This window comes from Acinonyx jubatus, chromosome A3 (assembly GCF_027475565.1).
Source record: "Acinonyx jubatus isolate Ajub_Pintada_27869175 chromosome A3, VMU_Ajub_asm_v1.0, whole genome shotgun sequence".
Classification (NCBI taxonomy): Eukaryota; Metazoa; Chordata; class Mammalia; order Carnivora; family Felidae; genus Acinonyx; species Acinonyx jubatus.
Window position 1 is genome coordinate 103,494,353 of NC_069388.1, and position 20,490 is coordinate 103,514,842.

At 45.4% G+C, this 20,490-nt stretch overlaps 1 protein-coding gene across 11 annotated transcripts in view; it reads right to left on the reverse strand.

The window, feature by feature from the left end:
* MTA3 (metastasis associated 1 family member 3) overlaps positions 1–20,490 on the reverse strand; it is a 217,509-nt gene that overhangs the window by 166,051 nt on the left and 30,968 nt on the right. For 7 of the 11 annotated variants that reach the window (XR_003412400.2, XR_008289493.1, XR_008289494.1 and 4 more), the window contains exons 1-2: positions 8,508–8,599; positions 6,771–6,838 (exon numbers count right to left, since the gene is read on the reverse strand). Coding sequence is in view for 5 of the 11 variants with exons in the window: in XM_027033648.2 (XP_026889449.1) it covers positions 6,771–6,838; positions 8,508–8,535 (96 nt within the window). In the remaining 6 variants the exon portion in view is untranslated. Of the gene's footprint in view, positions 1–6,770; positions 6,839–7,791; positions 7,972–8,507; positions 8,600–20,490 lie in introns of those variants that run through there. The other 4 variants (XM_053200992.1, XM_027033647.2, XM_053200991.1 and 1 more) reach the window with 4 other exon arrangements.

The following is a 20,490-nucleotide window of genomic DNA, read 5'->3' on the forward strand; positions in this document are numbered from 1 at the left end:
ACAGAGCCCAACTTGGGGCTTGAATTCACAAACCGTGAGATCACGACCTGAGCCGAAGTCGGATGCTTAACCAACTGAGCCACCCAGGTGCCCCAGATAGTGAACATTCTTAAAAGTCTTTCACCACAAGGTGCCTGGGGGATTCAATCAGTTGGGCATCCAACTTTTGATCTCTGCTCAGGTCATGATCTCTCGTTTCATGGAATGGAGCCCCGTGTCGGGCTTGGTGCTGAGAGTGCAGAGCCTGATTGGATTCTCATTCTCCCTCTCTGTCTGCCTCTCTCTCTCCCTCTCAAAATAGATAAATAAACGTTAAAAAAAAAAAAAATCTTTCACCACAAATAGTTCTCCAAGCACTGCTCTAAAAACCTAGGTTAGGAGTGCCTGGCTGGCTCAGTCAGTAGAGCATCTATCTGACTCTTGATCTCAGGGCTGTGAGTTCGAGCTCCACATTGGGTGTAGAGATTACTTTTAAAAAGTGAAAAAAAAATTGGTATATATAAAAGTCTGGCTATTCTTTCAACTCACCACATTTCTTTTGAGACCTTCCTCTGTGCCCAAGCACTGAGCTGAGCTCCATGGATACATAGTGCCCACCCTCACGAAGCCTCCACTCTAGCAAGGATGTCTATTCACATCATCTCCTTTCCAACCCTCCAAAGCCCAGTTGGAATCATGTCCCTCACCTGATTAGAAACCTTCACCAGTTCCCCGCAACTAAAGCATAAATGTAAAATGTGCCTGACAATATTGCCACTCATATTTTCCTTTACAACTTCCTTTCCCCTCCAGACTCTACTTCTCTCACTCATGGAAGCAGGAAGAGCAACCCACTGGGGGAAGGCAGAGGAAAGGGGGTAGAGTCCTAGGAAAGAAGGAAAGGAGTCCAACAGGTGAAGCATGGAAAGCTGAGTGTCCAAGAAAAAAGGACCAGGGAAAACCACATAGGTGGGAAAAGCAGGGACATGTGTAAAGAAGAACCCACAGTGGATGTCAACTTTTCTTCTGTATTCTTTTCTCCATGTGCATTGCAGCCTCTTAAATCCTGTTCCGTCAAGCATGTTTACTGAAATATCCTCTAGCAATAAGGGGCTTTTCTTAAGCTCTAAAATCATTTTAGTCATACTCATGTCTGTTTCTATCCCAGACTTAGAAGGTACATTATTAAACACACACACACACACACACACACTTTCCATTTCAAAACGTCTGTGGTTTGCTCAAACTAAAGAACAAGTGAAAAGGTGCTTTCCCAATTTCTGTCCTTTTTCCCAAGAGATCTAAAATGGTAGGAGAGGTCTCAACCTGGGTTTCACGAAAGGGCTTTGAGGGACTCTCCTGAAATTATGTGCAAACGTAGTTGGAGGCAGAGGGTGTCATCAGATTCTCAAAGAAATTAGTGATTCCCCCCTCCCCGCCCCCCCCAAAAAAACCCATAAGACTAGAAACAGCAAAATGAATCTCAGAGCAAGTCATAGGGCTAATAAAATATACAGAATATGAAGATACACACAAATAATACAGCATACACACCAAAAGAATTTTAGTAGCAAATAACAAACAAATTTTTCCACAAGTTTAACTTCCCAAACTTCCTGACACTACACTATTATGTGCACACAGCTTTCTCTCAACATGAATGCAGACGCAATCTTCTTTTTTTTAATTTTTTTAATTTGAGAGAGAGTAAATGCCAGAGTAGGGGAGAGGAATAGAGGGACAGAGAGAATCTTAAACAGGCTCCATGCTCAACACAAAGCCCAATGCAGGACTCGATCCTACGACCCTGGGTTCATGGACTTGAGCTGAAATCAAGACTTGGCCACTCAACCAACTGAGCTCCCCCAGCCACCCCCCCACTGCCCTGCCACCCTGGAGGCCAGCAGATGCAATCTTTAGAAGTAGGAGCAACATCCAACCTAGATAATGACTAAATAAAATATACCAAAAGTTGTTTCTATTTTAATCTTATATTCACCCTCCAAAAGATTATCTTCACAAGGGGCACCTGGCTGGCTCAATTGGTTAAGCGTCTGACTTCGGCTCAGGTCATGATCTCTAGGTTTGAGGGTTTGAGCCCCGTGTTGGCCTCTATGTTGACAGCTCAGAGCCTGGAGCCTGCTTCAGATTCTGTGTCGCCTTCTCTCTCTGTCCCTCCCTCACTTGCACTCTGTCTCTCTCTCTCTCTCTCTCTCAAAAATAAACACCAAAAAAGATTTTTTTAATAATAAAATAAAATAAAATAATTAAACACACACACACACACACACACACATATTCTATTCAGAAGATAATTAATAGGGGGCGCCTGGGTGGCTCAGTCGGTTGAGCGTCCGACTTCAGCTCAGGTCATGATCCCGCAGTGTGAGTTCAAGCCCTGCATCGGCCTCGGTGCAGACACAGAGCCTGGAGCCTGCTTTGGATTCTGTGTCTCCCTCTCTCTCTGCCCCTCCCCCACTCGTGTTCTGTCTCTGTCTGTCAAAAATAAAAGTAAACATTAAAAAAATTTTAAAAAGGGGCACCTGGGTGGCTCAGTCGGTTAAGCGGCCGACTTCGGCTCAGGTCATGATCTCGCGGTCCGTGAGTTAGAGCCCCACGTCGGGCTCTGTGCTGACCGCTCAGAGCCTGGAGCCTGTTTCGGATTCTGTGTCTCCCTCTCTCTGACCCTCCCCTGTTCATGCTCTGTCTCTCCCTGTCTCAAAAATAAATTAAAGGTTAAAAAAAAAAATAAAAAAAAAAAAAAAGAAGATAATTACTAGAGATGCCTGGCTGGCACAATTAGAAGAAATGCAATTCTTGATCTCAGGGTCATAAGCTCAAGCCCCATGTTAGGTGTAGAAATTAAATAAATAAAAACTTTAAAGAAAAAAAGAAAGGACATTAACCTATTTTAGTAACTATCTTCTTAAAATTTATTTATTTTTGTTTTATTTTTTTATTAAAAAATTTTTTTTAAGTTTATTTATTTGGAGGGAGAGAGAGAGAGAGAGAGAGAACGAGTGGATGAGGGGCAGAGAGAGGGAGAGAGAATCCCAAGCAGGCTCCGCGCCACCAACGAAGAGCCCAATGTGGGGCTGGAACTTAAACTGTGAGATCCTGACCTGAGCCGAGATCAAGAGTCAGACACTTAACTGACTGTGCCACCCAGGCACCCTAAATTTTATTTATTTTTAGTAATTTCTACACCCAACATGGGGCTTGCACTCACGACCCTGAGACCAAGAGTCGCATGTTCCACTGACTGAGGCAAGCCAAGCACTCCTAGGTAAATGTCCTTTCTTATCCTGGCTTATCAATTGGAACATATCAAGTACTCTTAAATTCATTACTGGGATTTTCCATCATGTTAATTTTCCCCACTTTGCCAATTTGACCTATGCTACTCTCAGGGCCTGTATCTGGAACATTTGTGTGGGCTCTCTCCCATGGCTACCTTTCTCATCCTTTAGGACTCAACTTCAGTGTCCTTAAAATTCTTTCCCCTTCTGGGGCACCTGGGTAGCTCTGTAGGTTAATCATCCAACTCTTGGTTTAAGCTCAGGTCATGATCTCATGGTTTGCTTCGTGAGTTCAAGCCCTTTGTTGGGCTCTGCGTGGACAGTGCAGAGCCTGCTTGGGATTCTGTCTCTCTTACGCGCTCACTTTCTCTTGCTCTCTCTCAAAAATAAATAAATAAACTTCAATGAAAAAAAATATCCTTTGCCCTTCTATCCAAAAGGAGTGACCCCTGTTATTCTCTATGTTAAGATCCTTGTTTATTTCCTTCTTAAAAGTTAACATCATTTTCACTATTTTTTTTTTTTTTATGTCTGGTAACTTGTCTTTCATGTGTCTCCCTCATGAGACTATGAGGAGGGGCAGAAAATAGGTCCATATTGTTCACTGTTGTGTATCAGCTAGCCTAGTGCCTGGTACACAAGTACTCAATAAATATTTGTTTAATGAATTCTTTAAAATGAGAAATCTTGGGGCAACTGGGTGGCTCAGTTGGTTGAGCGCCCAACTTCAACTCAGGTCATGATCTCAGTTTGTGGGTTCAAGCCCCACATTGGGCTCACTGCTGTCAACCCAAAGCCCACTTGGGATCCCCTGTCTCTCCCCTCCTCTGCCCCTCCTCTACTTGCACTCTCTCAAAAGTAAATAAAACATTTTTTTAAAATAAATGAGATACCCTTTCCATATCCCTTCAAAAATAAAGGCCCTATGTAAATATTCACTATTTAATACTAGTCAATCTCACTTATTTACCAATAATCCGTCTATTTAAATTGCCACTGTCTGAAATTACAAACTGTAGTCTCTCACAGTTCAGTCATTCCCAGCCTCCCAAAAACCATTATTATAATAAGGACTCTCTGCTGAAAGCAGAGGACCAGGAAGAAGTTATAGATGGGAAGACAAGGGTACTTTCTTTTTTTTTTAATTTTTTTTTAATGTTTTTACTTATTTTTGAGACAGAGAGAGAGAGAGCGTGAGCAGGGGAGGGGCAGAGAGAGAGGGAGACACAGAATCCGAATCAGGGTCCAGGCTCTGAGCTGTCAGCACAGAGCCCGATGCAGGGCTCGAACTCACAGACCAGGAGATCATGACCTAAGCTGAAGTCGGACACTTAACCGACTGAGCCACCCAGGCGTTCCTCTTTTTTTTTTTTTTTTTTAAAGTAGGCTTCATGCCAGCGCAGAGCCCAATGTAAGGCTTGAACTCACGACCCTCAGATCAAGACTTGAGCTAAGATCAAGAGTCAGAGGCTTACCAGACTAAGCCGAGGCGCCACTGTTTTTCAAATATAATTTATTATTATTATTACTATTTTAAGTAGGCTCCACACCCAGCATGGAGCCCAACACAGGGCTTGAATTCACAACCCTGAGATCAAGACCTGAGCTGAGATCAGAGTCGGATGCTCAACTGACTAAGCCACTCAGGTGCCCTGAGGGATACTTTTGAAGTGAACAGTGTTATGACGACAAAGGAGTGTGAAATGAGCCAAGTTCAAGCTAGAGGGTGCAATCCAGTCATATTACCACTGCATACCTCTAAACACTCCATGATGCATCTACCTTAAAGGTTTAAGGTTATTTTGAGGCTCAGAAAAAGTAACAAATGTGAATCCCCAAGATTATACGCTTCCAGAACACCATGTCCTGATGTTTGCAAATTTAGCACAGCTGCAATTTTCCTTCTAATTGTGGGATACTTTGGCTGATGATTGTCTCACTACCAGACCTATTTTTGTGCACCCCTGAATTCCTAAAAGCGCATATCTAAAAATGCCTGGCAGGTAGCAGGTCCTCAGAAATATCTGTAAAACGAACAAATCAAAATAATTTGTAAACAGTAAAAGCTTTGTGCAAGCATTAACATCAGACATTGGAGAAATTCATTAATTCAACAAATAATCACTGAATGTCTTAACTATGTACCAATCGCTTTATTCTAAGGCACTTGGGATGCATTAGTGAACAGAAAAGATCACTACACACATAGAGCTTACATTCTAGTCTGAGAAAACAAGCAATGAAAATAAACACAATAATTAAGTATACTTGAAGGTGATAAATGATATGGAAAAAAGAGCAAGGCAGAGCAGGTACAGGGGATTAGAAATGACTCGGTGGTCCTAACGTGGGTGCACATGAAAACAGCCAAGAATCTACTGTGCTGGCAGCCATATGAGCAAGGCAGAGACCCTGAAAGTGGAGGTCAGAGGGGTAGGGAGTAGACAAAGAATACCAGTCTCACAGGCCAACATTTCTCTTTTGTATCCTAATTAATTTTCTACATAAACTGATAAACAGCTTCGAGTTACCTACACCTTTACATCAATAACGTAAAAAAGGTTAAAATGACACCCCAACAGTTCCCACCCACAGACTGATCTAATCCTGAGACCATTCTCTTCATTTGGCGGTAGTGGTCTCAAAATACGACAAAAGTTTTACAAATGCAAGGTCCACGGGGTATCTCCAGAAGCAAACCAAGATCTCGGGGCTCATAAACCAGAAATGCCCTAAACCACACCCCACTTCCTAGGGCTCAGAACTGGACCAGCCTCCAGATGGTACTTTGGGGGAAAGGTTTCAGCTAGATAGTCCCAACATTTTAACACTATGAATTCTCATAAGCTGTACAAATAAGCTTCACAGTTGGTTTGGAGGAAAACAGAGCATCATTAGTAATCTATGGTTCATATAGTTTATGACTGTTTTCATAAGCCACCATTGCATTCATATGCAAACAGTCACAATGCTTCTGATGTCCTGGACACCAGCGACCAGGGACAAACCTTAATATAAAAGTTTTTATTTACCTAAGGCCTAAAGTAGGAAGCTACTCTGCATTATACCAAAACTGTATTCTTATTAGTTAGTCTAGTCCAGAATTTTACAAATTCCCTTCAATATTAGATTTCATAGCTTCCTCCTTCTAAAGATGGAAGAGGAAAATCATGATTCACTAAGAAGGGAGAAATACAATTATGACTCTAAATATAAAAAGGGACTGAATTACAGGAGTGACCTGCTCTGAGAAGCTCCGAGCAATGTGAAGAAATATGCAGATGTTAAATACTCAGTAAATTTAATATCACAGGTAATTATAAAAAGTAAAAGAATATTCAGAATCCTGCCTAACTCTCTAATCTGCAATCTCTACTTTCAAAGACTCTAGGACTGAAAGTAAAATCACTTCTTATGCCCTTTACCTAATTACCCTTCAATGGAAAACAATTATTTTTTTTAATATTAGAATCAAGAAAGCTCAGTGTATACCTTGTTGAGTTCTTCTATCCTTCTGATGAGGTACGGGTTACTGGAGGAATTCTCAAAGTAGACATAATCTGTAATTAAAGGAAGTAAAGAGCTTAATCTTTTCAACAGAAAGTTCACATTTGTCAATCTATGACTTTCTATATTAGGCAAATTCACTTTCAAAATGAAGTGCAGACTTCGTTCCCTGATAAAAGCAAATTTAGTAATACAAGTTTAATATATTTTCTCATATGCCTACTACTCACAGACCCTTATTTTCCTCTAATATTTTCATTTCAATTCATGTTTTATCAAGTTCTCCTAAACTTTCACACCACCCATCACTAAATAATAAACAGACCCCTCTTATCATTAAGTAGTCAGAGCTGACTAAACATGTCTTATGCTGTAACTGCTCCCACATCTTTTCCCTCAATCCAATTTACCCTGGAGTATGCTTCTCACATAAAACTATTGACCTAAGACAAATTTAGAGCATCTTGAAAAGCTTAGCAGCCAAAAGTACATTTCAATCACTAAAAAAAACAAAGCGAAACAAAACAAAAACCAATCAAGTGAGCTGAGCAGGTAAGAGGAAGCACACTGACAAACTTTTCCACAGGTCTGAGATGATGGGGGGGTTGAGGGGTGTACAGACATGAAAGGGGGTTCACTTTCTGACAGAGCTCTCTAGAGATGATATCAGGCTTTTAAAAAACTCTTTACCATATTTAATCCAGATCCATGCAGGGTTGTGTTGTAAAGAAATCACAACCGGCTTTCAATAAAAAGGATAAAAATTTTCAAGTGTGGCTTTTCCTCTCATCTAATAGGCTCACTGGAAACTTCCCACTGTGTGTTTATTTGAAAGGTTGGGCTGCGTTGTTATTGTCTATCTCAGTGGCTCTTTCCTGTCTCTCTTCTGCAAAGTGGCCTCATTTGGCCAGGCCATTCCCACCACCATCCATCAGGAGCTCACTAATGAGCAGAGAAGAGCGAGTCTCACACACAAACACGCCACTTATCTGAATTATTATTTTACCAAGAAAGAGGGAGGAGGGCGTCGTGAGTAGGGAGAAAGTTTGTTTGACCTTATTTCTCTCTCCTGCAGAAGGCTGGGAAGGAGGCAGACACCAGAGCAAACGTCCAGGCAGAGCTCAACTCCCCACCTCTGGCTGCGGTGCCCTGGCCCCACTGTGTCCCATCTTGGGGGGCTGGGCAAGAAACGGGAGGGGGGTGAGGAAGGAGAGGTGCAGGGCCCCGTCCCCACAAACAGGCCCCTGGCTGTGCCCCTGGCTGAACCCCCATCGCCCCCACCCCCACCCCACACTCCCACTAAAGGGGAGAAGGAGTAGAGGAGGGGGGGATGTCCCCCCATCCTCTCCAACCCCCACAGCCTGGAAGCCACGCGGGGAAAGACCACCCTATCAGGGGGTTCGACGGCCCATACCCAATGCGGGTGTCCTGGAGGGGGGCGTCTGAGGATTCACACCCCCAAGTACAGGCCTGGCCCTAGAAAACTGAGCGGGGGTGGGAGCGAGGGGCAGAGTGGGCGCCGGCCCCCAGCCGGCCACAGTCGAGGGAGGGGCGGGTGGCGGGGGTGGGAAACCCCGGCCCCTTCGGCGGGCCCCGGCGCCCCCCGCTCCCTGCGCCCTCGGCCGGGTCGCCCGCGGCTCCCAGCGGTTAGGGTGAACTCGCCCCGATCCCCCACTCCCGAGCCCGCTCCCAGACGGGCCGGGTCGGGCCGAGCTTTCCTACCTCCGACCCGGTACATGTTGGCCGCCATGTCCGCCCGCCCGCCCGCGGAGCCCGAGCCGAGCCCCGCCCGCCGCCGCCGCCGCAGCCGCCGCCGCCGCCTCAGCCGCGGCCGCCCCGCCGCAGCAGCCGCCTCGCCACGGGGGGGAGGGGAGGGAGGGACCGAGGGGAGGGGGAAGTGAAGGGGAGGGGACGCCACGGGGTGGGGGCAGGTTACCGCCCCCAGCGACGGGCTTGCAAGGCCGAGTGGGCCGGGCCGGGGGAGGTCGCTGCGGGGCCAGCAAGGACTTGGGGCGGGCGGTAGCTTGGGGGCCCTTGCTGGAAGTGGAGTACCCTAGGGCAAGGGTCGTGGCCTAAGCAGAGGCCTGTACTCGCAAAGGCGGACCTGGGGCTGTTAGAGAATTGGGGCGGGGGCAGGGGCTCAGGCTCTCCCGAGCCGGTACCGCCTCAGCCAGTGTACCCTGTCACCTGGCCACCTCCAGACAGGTCTTCCTCCCTGCTCCGTCCCTGGGAGACCCCTGTATGCGAGACCTCTAGCACGTGGGCGCCAGCCTCAGGGCAAACACTTGGGTACAACTAAGTGCACGCCGCAGAGCACCTTCCTCGTGGTGACGTTAATGCAGTGGTCCTGGGTCACGCACACCTTGGGGCCAGGAGGACTCCAGGTGCTTCCAGCATCCTCAGGGAAAGCCCCAACTGGGGACAAGTGTAGAAAAAACTGACGCCCTCCCAAGTTTACCCCAACTGCATTGGTAGGTCTGTCAGCGTTCATCCCAAACCCGGGTTGAACAGAACCCACTCCCCCCCACCACGTGGAGGCCTCACCTCTAGACAGGCCCTACACACTGTGCTGCCCTGCCAGGAAAAGAGGCCCTTAGAGAAGGGAGTGGGGGTTCTTTTTGCCCATAGGGGAACAGGACCCTACCTTTCACCACCAACCACAAAGGAGGAGATAGTTTTAGTCACCTTGCCACTGATGCACTGTTAACTAGTTATGTGTCTAAAGCTTTTAAATCATTATTTTCCCATGCTAATACTCTAGGCAATCCCTGTGTCCTCAGCCTTAATTCCCTCACAGGAAACTAACAAAAAACAAATAGAGTTGAATCTTAGCTGGGGCAATCCCCCAAATTAACGCAAACAACTTTCTTTAAAAAGCCAATCCTTTCCAAACTTCTCCCAGGCATTGTCATATAATCAGCATAAAGATGATCCCTCCCCTTCCTGGGCTGTTTGGAGTTTCTGGTGATTTACAGCTACCTGTTGGTGACTCTGGGTGTGGGGTCTGTGTAGGGATGGGAAGTGTCCTGAGAAAAGATTGTGTTTTGTTTGTATGGTGATGGCATTTGTGATGGTCCGTTATCACAAATTACTAAGGTGAAAAAAATAATTTTCTACACAGCTGAGGCAAAGTAAAAAATAAAAATAAAGCACCTTTGCCTGAATCACCTTGATTATGTGTGACCCAAGTTTCTTCAGATATAAAATGGGAACATTAATTCCATTTCACAGGTGAGTTGAGAAGCAGTTGTGATGATATATGAAAATGCTTTATAAATCATTCAGCATAGAGCACTATGTAAATAACAGGTGTCTGTTGCTTTTTATTAACTCCATAATGTTTCAGATTCCCAAGGGTTTTATACCATGGGTACAATGTGAGCCTGTGTCAGCTCTTCTGAACCAGAGAAAAAAGCAGAAGTGTTCTGTTATGTGCACTGAATAGTTGTTTATCATAATCCTTTTACTGGACATCCCACGGAAAACATATTGTGACATATCTGACATCACTGTCTCCATTTCTGTGCTGACACATAAATAGGTTGAATAATTCACCTGGAGTCATCCAGTAAACTGGTAGCAGTATTGAGATTATAATTCAGCCCTTTCCTCTGGCCTACAATTCTCTAAACCAGAAGCCTTTTTCCAAGTGACAAGGCTACCTGAAAACCATAAACTACAAAGGAACAGATCACAAGTTTTAAAGCCTTTGACCATTCCATCATTTTTAAATAAATGAGTACTTTTTCCCCCTTCCAAATATTTCTGTATTTCTGTTAGTTCCGTACTGCTCTCTCATTTCCCCAACTTTGTGCACCTTAGCAAGTATTTGTGGTGACTGTACTAACCATACTTAATGGGCAAAAGGTGCCAAGAAAACTTCCTCCATCTATACCCACCTCCTCTCCTTAGGAACAGTCTTATCCAGAAGTCCCCCATTGAAAGGTTTCAGAGACTTGGGGGGAGGAGCAGGAAGTACGATGGTGCCAGAACCCAGGGCCTTTTCCTTCCTCTAGATTTTGTATATTCAACCTCTTCCACCTCCAGCTCCTGGGCCAGTGTCTTCTACATAGTACATGCTCCATATCTGAAAGCATAAATACCAATGATGGGCTCAGTATAGTTAGAGAACTAGGTACTGATTTGAATGCGAGGATTTTGTCTATGAAACATATCTCCTAATATCAAAGAGGTACTGCCATAATGGAGTTTTGCAAATGTTTGGAGATTAAAAGAAACCCTCAAAGCAGAGAAAGGGTGGAAAAGCCTTTACCTTCAAAGGAAGCAAAGGTACCTCTACCTCCGGAGGCTGTGTGGTTCAGATCACCACAAACTTGTCATCAACCAGCCCAAACTTCACTCCTAGTTTGGCTATTTAGCTGTAAGACCTTGAGCAAGATACTTATCCTCACCGAGCCTCAAGTTCTTCAAAATACGATTAGGGATTGATACCTATAGCAAAGTCTTGTGCTTAAAACAATACATAAAGTGTTCGGCACATGTTCAGAGTTTCCTATATATTAGGTCCTTTCTCTCTATGCCAGCCACCCTCACCACTAAGGAAGAGGTGTCTCTCAGACCTTGCCAGAAATCCCCTGGCAAATCCAACCTTCCGTGGGAAAAATTTCCTGGCATGGCTATTGTGATTAAAGAATCATTGTAGGGGGGGGGGGGGTCGGAGGGGGGTGCTAGGTGGCTCAGATAGTAAGCATCTGACTCTTGATTTTGGTTCAGGTCATGATCTCATGGGGAGCAGGGAGCCTACTTGGGATTCTCTCTCTCCCTCTCTCTCTCTCTCTCTCTCTCTCTCTCCCCCTCTCTCTCCTCTCTCTCTCTCTCTCTCTCAAAATAAATAAATAAACATTGAAAAAAAGAGAGAGGGAATCATGGTAAGAAGTTGTCTAAAGGCCCATTGTGTTCCTAGCATCCCACCACTTAGCTGAAGAGAAATGGATGCTCAAGAAAGCAGTAAATGGGGACACCTGGGTGACTCAGTCAGTTGCGTGTCCGACTCTTGATTTCAACTCAGGTCATGATCCCAGGGTCTTGGGATCAAGCCTCAGGACAGGCTCCAAGCTGAATATGGAGCCTGCTTAAGATTCTCTTTTTCTCTCCCTCGGCCCCTCTGCCCCTTTCATAAGAAAGGAGGGAAGGAAGAAGTAAATGAGACAGAGTTGATTTTTGTCTCAATCTGAGGATAGAGTTTTCATACAGGTTCTACAGAGCTGGCCAGAGACTAGAAGCTTCGTGATATTGAATTCAGGAAAGGAACTTGGGTAGGAGGGGGGTGTCTAGAATCTAATTAATCTGAAACTAGATGCCAGGTTTTGGATAAAGGATTATATCTTATTGTTTGTGTTTTCTATGATTTGTTTCTCTCTCTGTCTTTTTTTCTTTTCTTTCACTAACTTGTTTTGTTATTTAGTAAAATTCTTTTGGAAAAAGGCCAGCCTGTCTCAGCTATTCTAAGGAGGTCCTAGGTTTTAAAGGCACATGTGCTGTATCCTAGGAGAAAGCTAAGCATATAACAGCAAGAATCAAAGCAGGGAGCCCCCGAGGGAAAGGAAATGAGAGTCAGGAGTTTTGTAGCTTCTAGAGTCAAGGAGCATCGCCTTCCATCCATCCCTGTGCTGAAAACATGAAGCTCAGGGCTAATCTCAGAAGGTCTTGGTTTTTGCAAATGTGCATTTTAGGAGTCCATGGTTTTCTCATGCCCTCCAAGGGGATCTGGCTCAGCCATTGGGTTGCATCCACAGGAGGTTCCTACTCTAGAGGCAGCATTGCTTCCAGGTAGCAGAAAAGGGACCAGAAATCACAATGGGGACAAGCATGAGCCCCTGGAAGGTTGAACTAATTGATCTTAAAGCCTCCCTTTTTTAGCTGGCATAGTGCTATAAATTTGGATGGGGAGATGGCTGGGCAGTACAGGGTGTGGAGTTAGGAAAACGAATTATAAGGGGAAATGGGAATGTCTAAGGGATTTAACAGGGAGTGTTTATAGGAATGACACACGCTGCAGTAAAGAGGATTCGACAAGATGGAAGGGTCTAGGCAGGAGACCAGTTGGTAGGTTGGTGAGGAAACATGGTGAGGTTGGTAGGTTGGTGAGAAGGGATGATGGCTTGACCTAGGGTAGAGGCAGGGGGATGGGAGAAAAGTAGAGGGATTTGAGAAAGATTTAGGAGGTAGGGGTTATGGGATCTGATGACTTTGGAGAGGTAGAGTATGAGTAACTGGGTGGGAAGAGGTATGATGCAGTGAGTTTAAAACACTAGAATAGGGGGGCACCTGGCTGACTCAGTAGGAAGAGCATGCAACTCTTGATCTCAGGGTCGTGAGTTCAAGCCTTACATTGGGTGGAGAGATTACTAAAAAATAAATGAACTTTAAACTTTTTTAAAAGGTTTATTTTTAAGAGAGAGAGAGAGAGAGAGAGAAAGAGGGAGGGCACGAGTGGGGGAGGGGCAGAGAGAGACCGACAGACAGACAAAGGATCGGAAGTGGGCTCTGTGTGACAGCAGCAAGCAGGATGTGGGGTTCCAACTCACGAACCATGAGATCATGACCCAAGCCAAAGTCAGATGCTCAACTGACTGAGCCACCCAGGCACCCCTAAATAAATAAACTGTTAAAAATTAATTAATTAATTTAAAAAAATACTGTAGGGTAGGCAATTTGGGGGAGGAGGGATAGTTGACAGGTTTAATGTTAAACAAATTGTGTTGTTTTCCTTTTGGAAACATCCAGGTAGATGTTTCCTCTTTAGGAAAGAGGTGGACAAATAGGCCTAGAGCTTAAAAGGGAGATTTGCAGTGAAAATAGCCTCTTCTGTGTCACCATCTACACAGAGCCTGCCTGTCTTGTCTAAGGAGTAAACCAAACCCTGGCCCCAGGGGAAGAAGCAGGTTCCCTGAGTCCTTCAGCTTGGGAAAAAAACAGGTTTAGCAGGTCCGGGTTCAGCAGATCAGAGTCCAGGTCCAAATGTGCAAACAGGCAGGGCATGGGCAGACAGCCACACAAGTCGCTGACCAAGACAGACAGTGAAGATGAAGGGGAATGCCCAGGGCTGCCCATCTCACAAGGGTCAGTGAGCAAAATTCTCAGACTGAGATAGAGAGTTCCGCTCCCAGCTCTGGAAAAGCAGCCAGGGTTGGGGAGAAGGAAGGAGGAAAGCCAGAAAGAAGAGGAGAAGGGAAGGGATCCAGTCTGAAAAAACAAACCTGACTACTTTCTACCTAACCTTTTTGCCTCTAAGATCCTACGGTGGGTTGAATGGGAGTCTCCCAAAAATATGGCTTGTGAATGGGATCTTATTCAGATAAAGGGTATTTTCAGATGAAATTAAGTTAAGGATCTGGAGATGAAATCATTCTGGATTAGAATGGGCCCTAAATCCAATCACAAGTGTTCTTATGGGAGACGGGAGACACAAAGTGAAGAGGAGAAGTCCATGTGAAGGTGGAGGCAGTGACTGGAGTTACTCAATCGTAAGCCAAGGAATACCAAAGACTGCCAGCAACCACCAGCTATTGGAGAACTATGGAATGAATTCTCCCTCAGAGCTCTCAGAAGGAATCAACCCAGAGTGTCTGGGTGGCTCAGTCAGTTAAGTGTCCGACTCTTGATTTTGACTCTTGATTTCTACTCAGGTCATGATCTCATGGTTTTTGAGTTCAAGCCCTGCATTGGGTTCTGCACGGACAGCAAGGATCCTGCTTGGGATTCTCTCGCCCTCCCTCTCTCTGCCCCTCCTCTGCTCATTCTCTCTGTCTCTCTCTCTTGCTCTCAAAACAAAATAAACTTTTTTTTTTTTTTTTTTTAAAGAAGGAATCAACCCCGCTGACATGTTGATTCCTGGGTTCTGGCTACCAGAACTGTGGTGAAAATATGTTTCTGTTGTTTGAAGAAACCCAGTTTGTGGTAATTTGTACAGCAGATCTAGAAAACTAATACAGGTGGTATCCACAACTCAATTTTAAGTAAATATAGATTCATCCAGAAAACACTGAACACTACATGCAGAGACAAAGGGATGCAGAAGAAAAGAGGGACACAGAAAGAAAGGAATCCAATACCACTTCATCTAAGTCCTATTCAAACCAAAGATGGCAAAAATTTTGTACCAAATTATATAGGACGACACTTAATCATGTAGGCTGTTGTTCCCTCTTACCCCAGTACTATAATAGCTTTTTTAAAAAAATGTTTCTTTATTCGTTTTTGAGAGAGTAAGAGCACAAGCAGGGAAGGGGCAGAGAGAGAGGGAGACACAGAATCCAAAGCAGGCTCCAGGCTCTGAGCTGTCAGCACAAAGCCCGGCGTGGGACTCGAACCCACAAACCGTGAGATCATGACCTGAGCCAAAGTCGGATGCTCAAGTGACTGAGCCCCCCAGGCGCCCCTGTTATAGCTTTTCATTGCCATTTACCTATTCTTTCAGATGAACTGTGTCTTCGTGGTAAGATCAATGAATCCCATAGGTATAGGCCACTTACTGCATTTTTTTATCTTAAAAAATGTTTCTTGGTTGTAAGTGATGCTGGGCGTGATAATATGGTCTGAAATAAAGCCTTTTGAAAGTTAAGAAAAAAAAAAAACAAATCAAAAAGATCACTCGAGCTGCAGTGCAGAGGATAGACTGTGGGGAATGGAAACAGGGAGACTAGTTAGAAGGCTAACATAGTTCAAGGAGGAAGAAGGTGACAAACGTTTGGAATAGAATTGTAGCTGTCATGGCCCAAGGAGTTGTTTTTTGTTTTGTTTTGTTTTGTTTTTTGTGGGAGATACATTTTTAAGGCAGAGCCAACAGTTCTTGCTGAAGGATTGGATGTAGGAGATGAGAGGACAAAATCATAGATGTTAGTACTTCCAAATGCTTATAGATATCTGTTCAGAGGTGTTAAACAGACAAGCAGATGTGGGCTCTGGAGCTCAGCACAGAGACACAGGCTAAAAATGCAAATCTGTTTAGGCAGTCCATGAGGGGACTGGTCAGTTCAGCTGAGAGAGAGTGTAGATGGGGGAGGCAGGCAGAAGCCTACACCCTGGGGCAAGCCAGCATTTTGCTAGCAGGTTCTGTACCCCAGCTGCACCAGAGGAACTACTTATCATACCGGTCCCACCCCCCAGAGATCCCGATTTAATTAGTGCAGAGTGGACCCTGATTTTCAGCTAAAAGAAAAAAAAAATTCTCAGGTTATTCTGAAATACAGTCAAGACTGAGACCTACTCATGTAGTGATCAGGAAGAGGAGAGGCACAGAGGAGGACTGAGGGAGCAGTGAGGTAGGCGGGAGAAAAGCCAGAGGAGTACGGGTCCCAGAAACCAAGTGAATAAGGGAGGGGCTCAGCTGTGACAAATCAGAGCAACAGATCATCGACCCCTGGATTTGACAAGGTGCTGGTCATCAGAGACCAACTCCTCTGCCAACATCTTTCCTTTGGTGGCTCCTGACTCTCCAGATACCTAGGCAGCTCAAAATGGATTAGTAGAGTTTGGCCCTAGAGATTCTACAGAGTAGATGACTCCAAGGACAGAGAGTAGGGCTTCTGAACTCCCCAGACTGACGGATGAAGACTAGAGTTTGCTCTTTTCATCAGCTCCTTTTATGTTTATCTGTGGTTTATAGCAGCTGCCCTTTCTGAAAGAGACTGAGGGGGAAAATATATTAAAAAAAAAAAATAAAAGAGACTGAGCGAAGTTTATTTGCACTCTTGATTTCAAAAAGCACAGACTATGTGGAAGGGCTCAAAGCTATACTTTGAACTCCTGGATAAATAAATCGTTGTTTATGTTTCCTTTTATCTCTGCGAAGTTTTGGAGGAAAAAAGCACAAGTATTACAGAGCTGTCCCAAGGAGCTTCTTTTACAAAGCCAAAGCCAGGACCATATCATTAATGGCAACTAACACAGTGCTCCCCATCTAATTGCATAGATCAGAGCACTGAGGGGTTAGCTCCAAAAAGAGGGCACCTGGAGACAGTTTAATCTTTTTGAGGTTTTGGCAAAGGACACCCAGGACCTGTCCAGCCAAATCCCATCATTGGTTCCTTTCTGTACGAGGAGAAAAAGTCTGCATCTCCTGAAGTCCTAACTTTCCCCCCAGGCTTCTGGTATAATGGGGTGAAATTTAGACTGTGTTCTTGGAATAGAAGGCAGAACCCATGTTACAAGCCAGAATTCTGGAGGTGAAAGGAGGATGCAAGGTTCCAGTATTTCATGGAGTCTCCTTAATACCTCTGCCCTTGAACTCAACTGCCTCCTTTTATTTGGTATCCTGATTCTCTGCTCTATATTCACACAGGATTTAGGTTGGACCTGTTCTAAGTGGCCCTGACGTCTCTCCAACAGGTTGAAGCAACCTCGAAGGTGGAGTCCAAACACTCTGTGGCATCGGTGTTCCTGCCTCTTCCTGCTTCTCTCACTCTCCCCACCAGCGAGACCCCTGCACCCCCTCATGGCCTCTCAGATCTGCCCTGCGATGGGGAAGCACAATGACTCCATCCAGGAGTAGCTTCGAGGAGAAGCCTTTAGGCTCAAGATGGACTTCTCTGTTCTGGTCCAGCTTCTCCCAAAGCGACTGCAGCAGAGGGCAGGCCCTGAGACTTGAGGGATGGCATGACTCCCAGCCAGTGGCATGTTCCTGGGATCAGATACATTATTTATGATGCTGGTGTCAGCATGGCTCCCAGGCACCAGGGGAAATGGAAAAGGCACTTGGGCCTGGGCTGATTAAACTAAATATTTAAACAGGAATCAGGAATTGAGGCAAAATTCATTTTTCTTCAGTAAGGCAGAGAGCGCCACAAATGACTTCAAGGCTGGGGACTTAGTAAACACCATGCTGATCATCAGGGAAGACTGGAGGCCTCTGGTCCTCCACAGTCAGCTCCCTGTTCCCTCTCTGGGGCAGATCTCAAGGGTTTGCAGGGGACTTGGGAGTCAGAGTAGGGGAGGAGAGATGAAGGAATCGGGGAATGGTTTGAGACATTGTGGGAATGAGATTAGGAAACACCAGGACAAAAGTCAGACTGCGTTCATGCCTCCAGCTGCTGCTTCTTTCTCCAGAGACTTCCATTTCCTTGTCTCCCAAGATCTGTTCCATTGCATTTGCCCACATTATCACATTTATCTTTTGATTAGTCCGAAGGAGGGTGGTGGGGTGTCAGGCAATCATGGACCAACACTCTTCTCTTAATTCTTCTTCTTTTAAAAAATTTCTTTTAATGTTTATTTATTCTTGAGAGGGAGAGAGAGAGAGAGAGAGAGACAGAGCATGAGTGGGGGGGGGGGGCAGAGAGAGAGAGAGGGAGACCCAGAATCCGAAGCAGGCTCCAGGCTCTGAGCTGTTAGCGCAGAGCCCGACATGGGGCTCGAACTCACAGACTAGGAGATCATGACCTGAGCCGAAGTCGGACACTTAACCGACTGAGCCACCCAGGCACCCCTTCTCTTAATTCTTCTCATCTCACCAGAGACAGGTCCCAGTCAGGAAGCCAACCTCCATCCACTTGCACACTAACATACTGGAGACTGTGCACAGACAGCCCACATGGGGTCTGGGCCCTCCATTTACAACATCCAGAAACCTCCAGATTTGAGCAAAGATGAGATTTGAAAAGGAAATTTCCTGGTGGGAAGAAGCCCTTGTCATTTGGTTTGGCTCTTCCCGCTGTGTTTTTTCCCTCCCTGTGGGGTCCATCACTTGTATTTCCACACCAGTCACCATCCCTGGCCCCCAGGGATGTGATTTTCTCAGTCCCAGCATGAACATGCTCCCTTCGCCTGTCCTCTTATTACAGCTGAGACAGGTTGACATTTTCAAAATTAACTTTTGTAAGAACTTAGGAAAGAAAGGGAAATAATTGCAGAAAATACAAATGAGTAAGGTCAATTCAATTCAACGTTTATTGAGAGTCTTGTGCTTAGCCAATATGCTGTACTCTGAGTTACCTTGATGGTTAAAATAGTGTTCTGGTCCTCAGGGAGTTCACTGCCCAATAGAAGAAGTAGTCATGAATATATGGTGAGGTATAATCTAATAACATAAGGGCCATGTTAGCCCAGAATTGGGAGCAATTAATATGGTCTGCTGTAGGGGTAGGGCTTCCAGAGAAGGCTTTAAGAGAAGGTAATATTTGGGGTACCTGGGTGGCTCAGTCTGGTAAGCATCCGACTTCAGCTCAGGTTATGATCTAGCGGTTCATAGGTTTGAGCCCCGTGTCGGGCTCTGTGCTGACAGCTCTCGTAGCCTGGAGCCTGTTTTGGATTCTGTCTCAGGCTCTCTCTCTCTCTCTCTGCCCCTCCCCCACTAGTGCTCTGTCTCCTCCCCTCCCTGCTCCCCCGTCAAAAATAAATAAACATTAAAAAAATAGAGAGAGAAGGTAATGGACCTTCAATTAGAATGAGGATTTTGCCTGGTAAACAGTCAGAAAGGACATTCCAGTCAAAGGAAGCAGCATATAGAAAGCACACACAATGAGGGGCGCCTGGGTGGCTCAGTGGGTTAAGCGTTCGACTTTGGCTCAGGTCATGATCTGTGCTGACAGCTCAGAGCCTGGAGCCTGCTTCCGATTCTGTGTCTCCCTGTCTCTCTGCCCCTCCTCCCCTGTTCACACTCTGTCTCTCAATAATAAATAAAAACATTAAAAAAAAAATTTAAAGAAAGTACACACATGGCATATAAGAACCAACTGCAAAGTTGGTTCAAGGCCAGATCGCTAAAGAGCTTGACTTGATCATATGGTGCCTATAGGCACTGGGGAGCTAACATGATTATGTTTGTGTTTAAGTAAGAAGTATAGTAGTGGCTAAAATTTAATAAACTGGCATTTTGATTTATGCCACAGTCTCCTGTGAGTTAAGCATAAATATATGAAGTTTCTAGACCTGCAGAACTGACAATTGAGCGTGGGCTAAAGTATCATCACCCCATGAAACGGCCAGGCTCCCCAGAAGACTTACTTTTTCTTTAAAGTTTATTTATTTATTTTGAGAGAGAGAGAGCACAAGTGAGGGAAGAGGTAGAAAGAGAGAGAGAGAGAGGGAGAGAGAGAATCTCAAGAAGGCTCCACACTCAGCACAGAGTCTGTTTATTGTTGAGACAGAGAGAGACGGAGCATGAACGGGGGAGGGGCAGAGAGAGAGGGAGACACAGAATCGGAAGCAGGCTCCAGGCTCCGAGCCATCAGCCCAGAGCCCGGACGTGGGGCTCGAACTCACGGACCGCGAGATCGTGACCTGAGCTGAATTCGGACGCTCAACCAACTGAGCCACCCAGGCGCCCCTCAGCACAGAGTCTGAATGTGGGGCTCGTACTCACCAACCATAGGATCATGACCTGAGCAGAAATCAAGAGTCGGATGCTTAACCAACTGAGCCATCCAGCCGCCCCATCAGAAACATTTTTTAATTAAGAGAAAATAAAAAAAAAAAAAACAATGACATAGACACAAAATGATAGAGTAGAACTTTCTGAAGTCAAGTTTATCAGTCCAGAAATTATCACTTCTCTTGGGTGTTAGGACTGCACCCCTTTCCCTTACACTCATCCAGGTGCCAATCAGCTGCTTGGCACAGAGGTGGGGGAAGACACTGAGGCAGAGTGGAAAGACAGAACGCCTCCCCACCCTTCTAGTGCACCCCAGATGTCTGTTCCTCTCTGAGATATAGCCTTATTCCATCCCTGAGTTCATGACACAGTCTT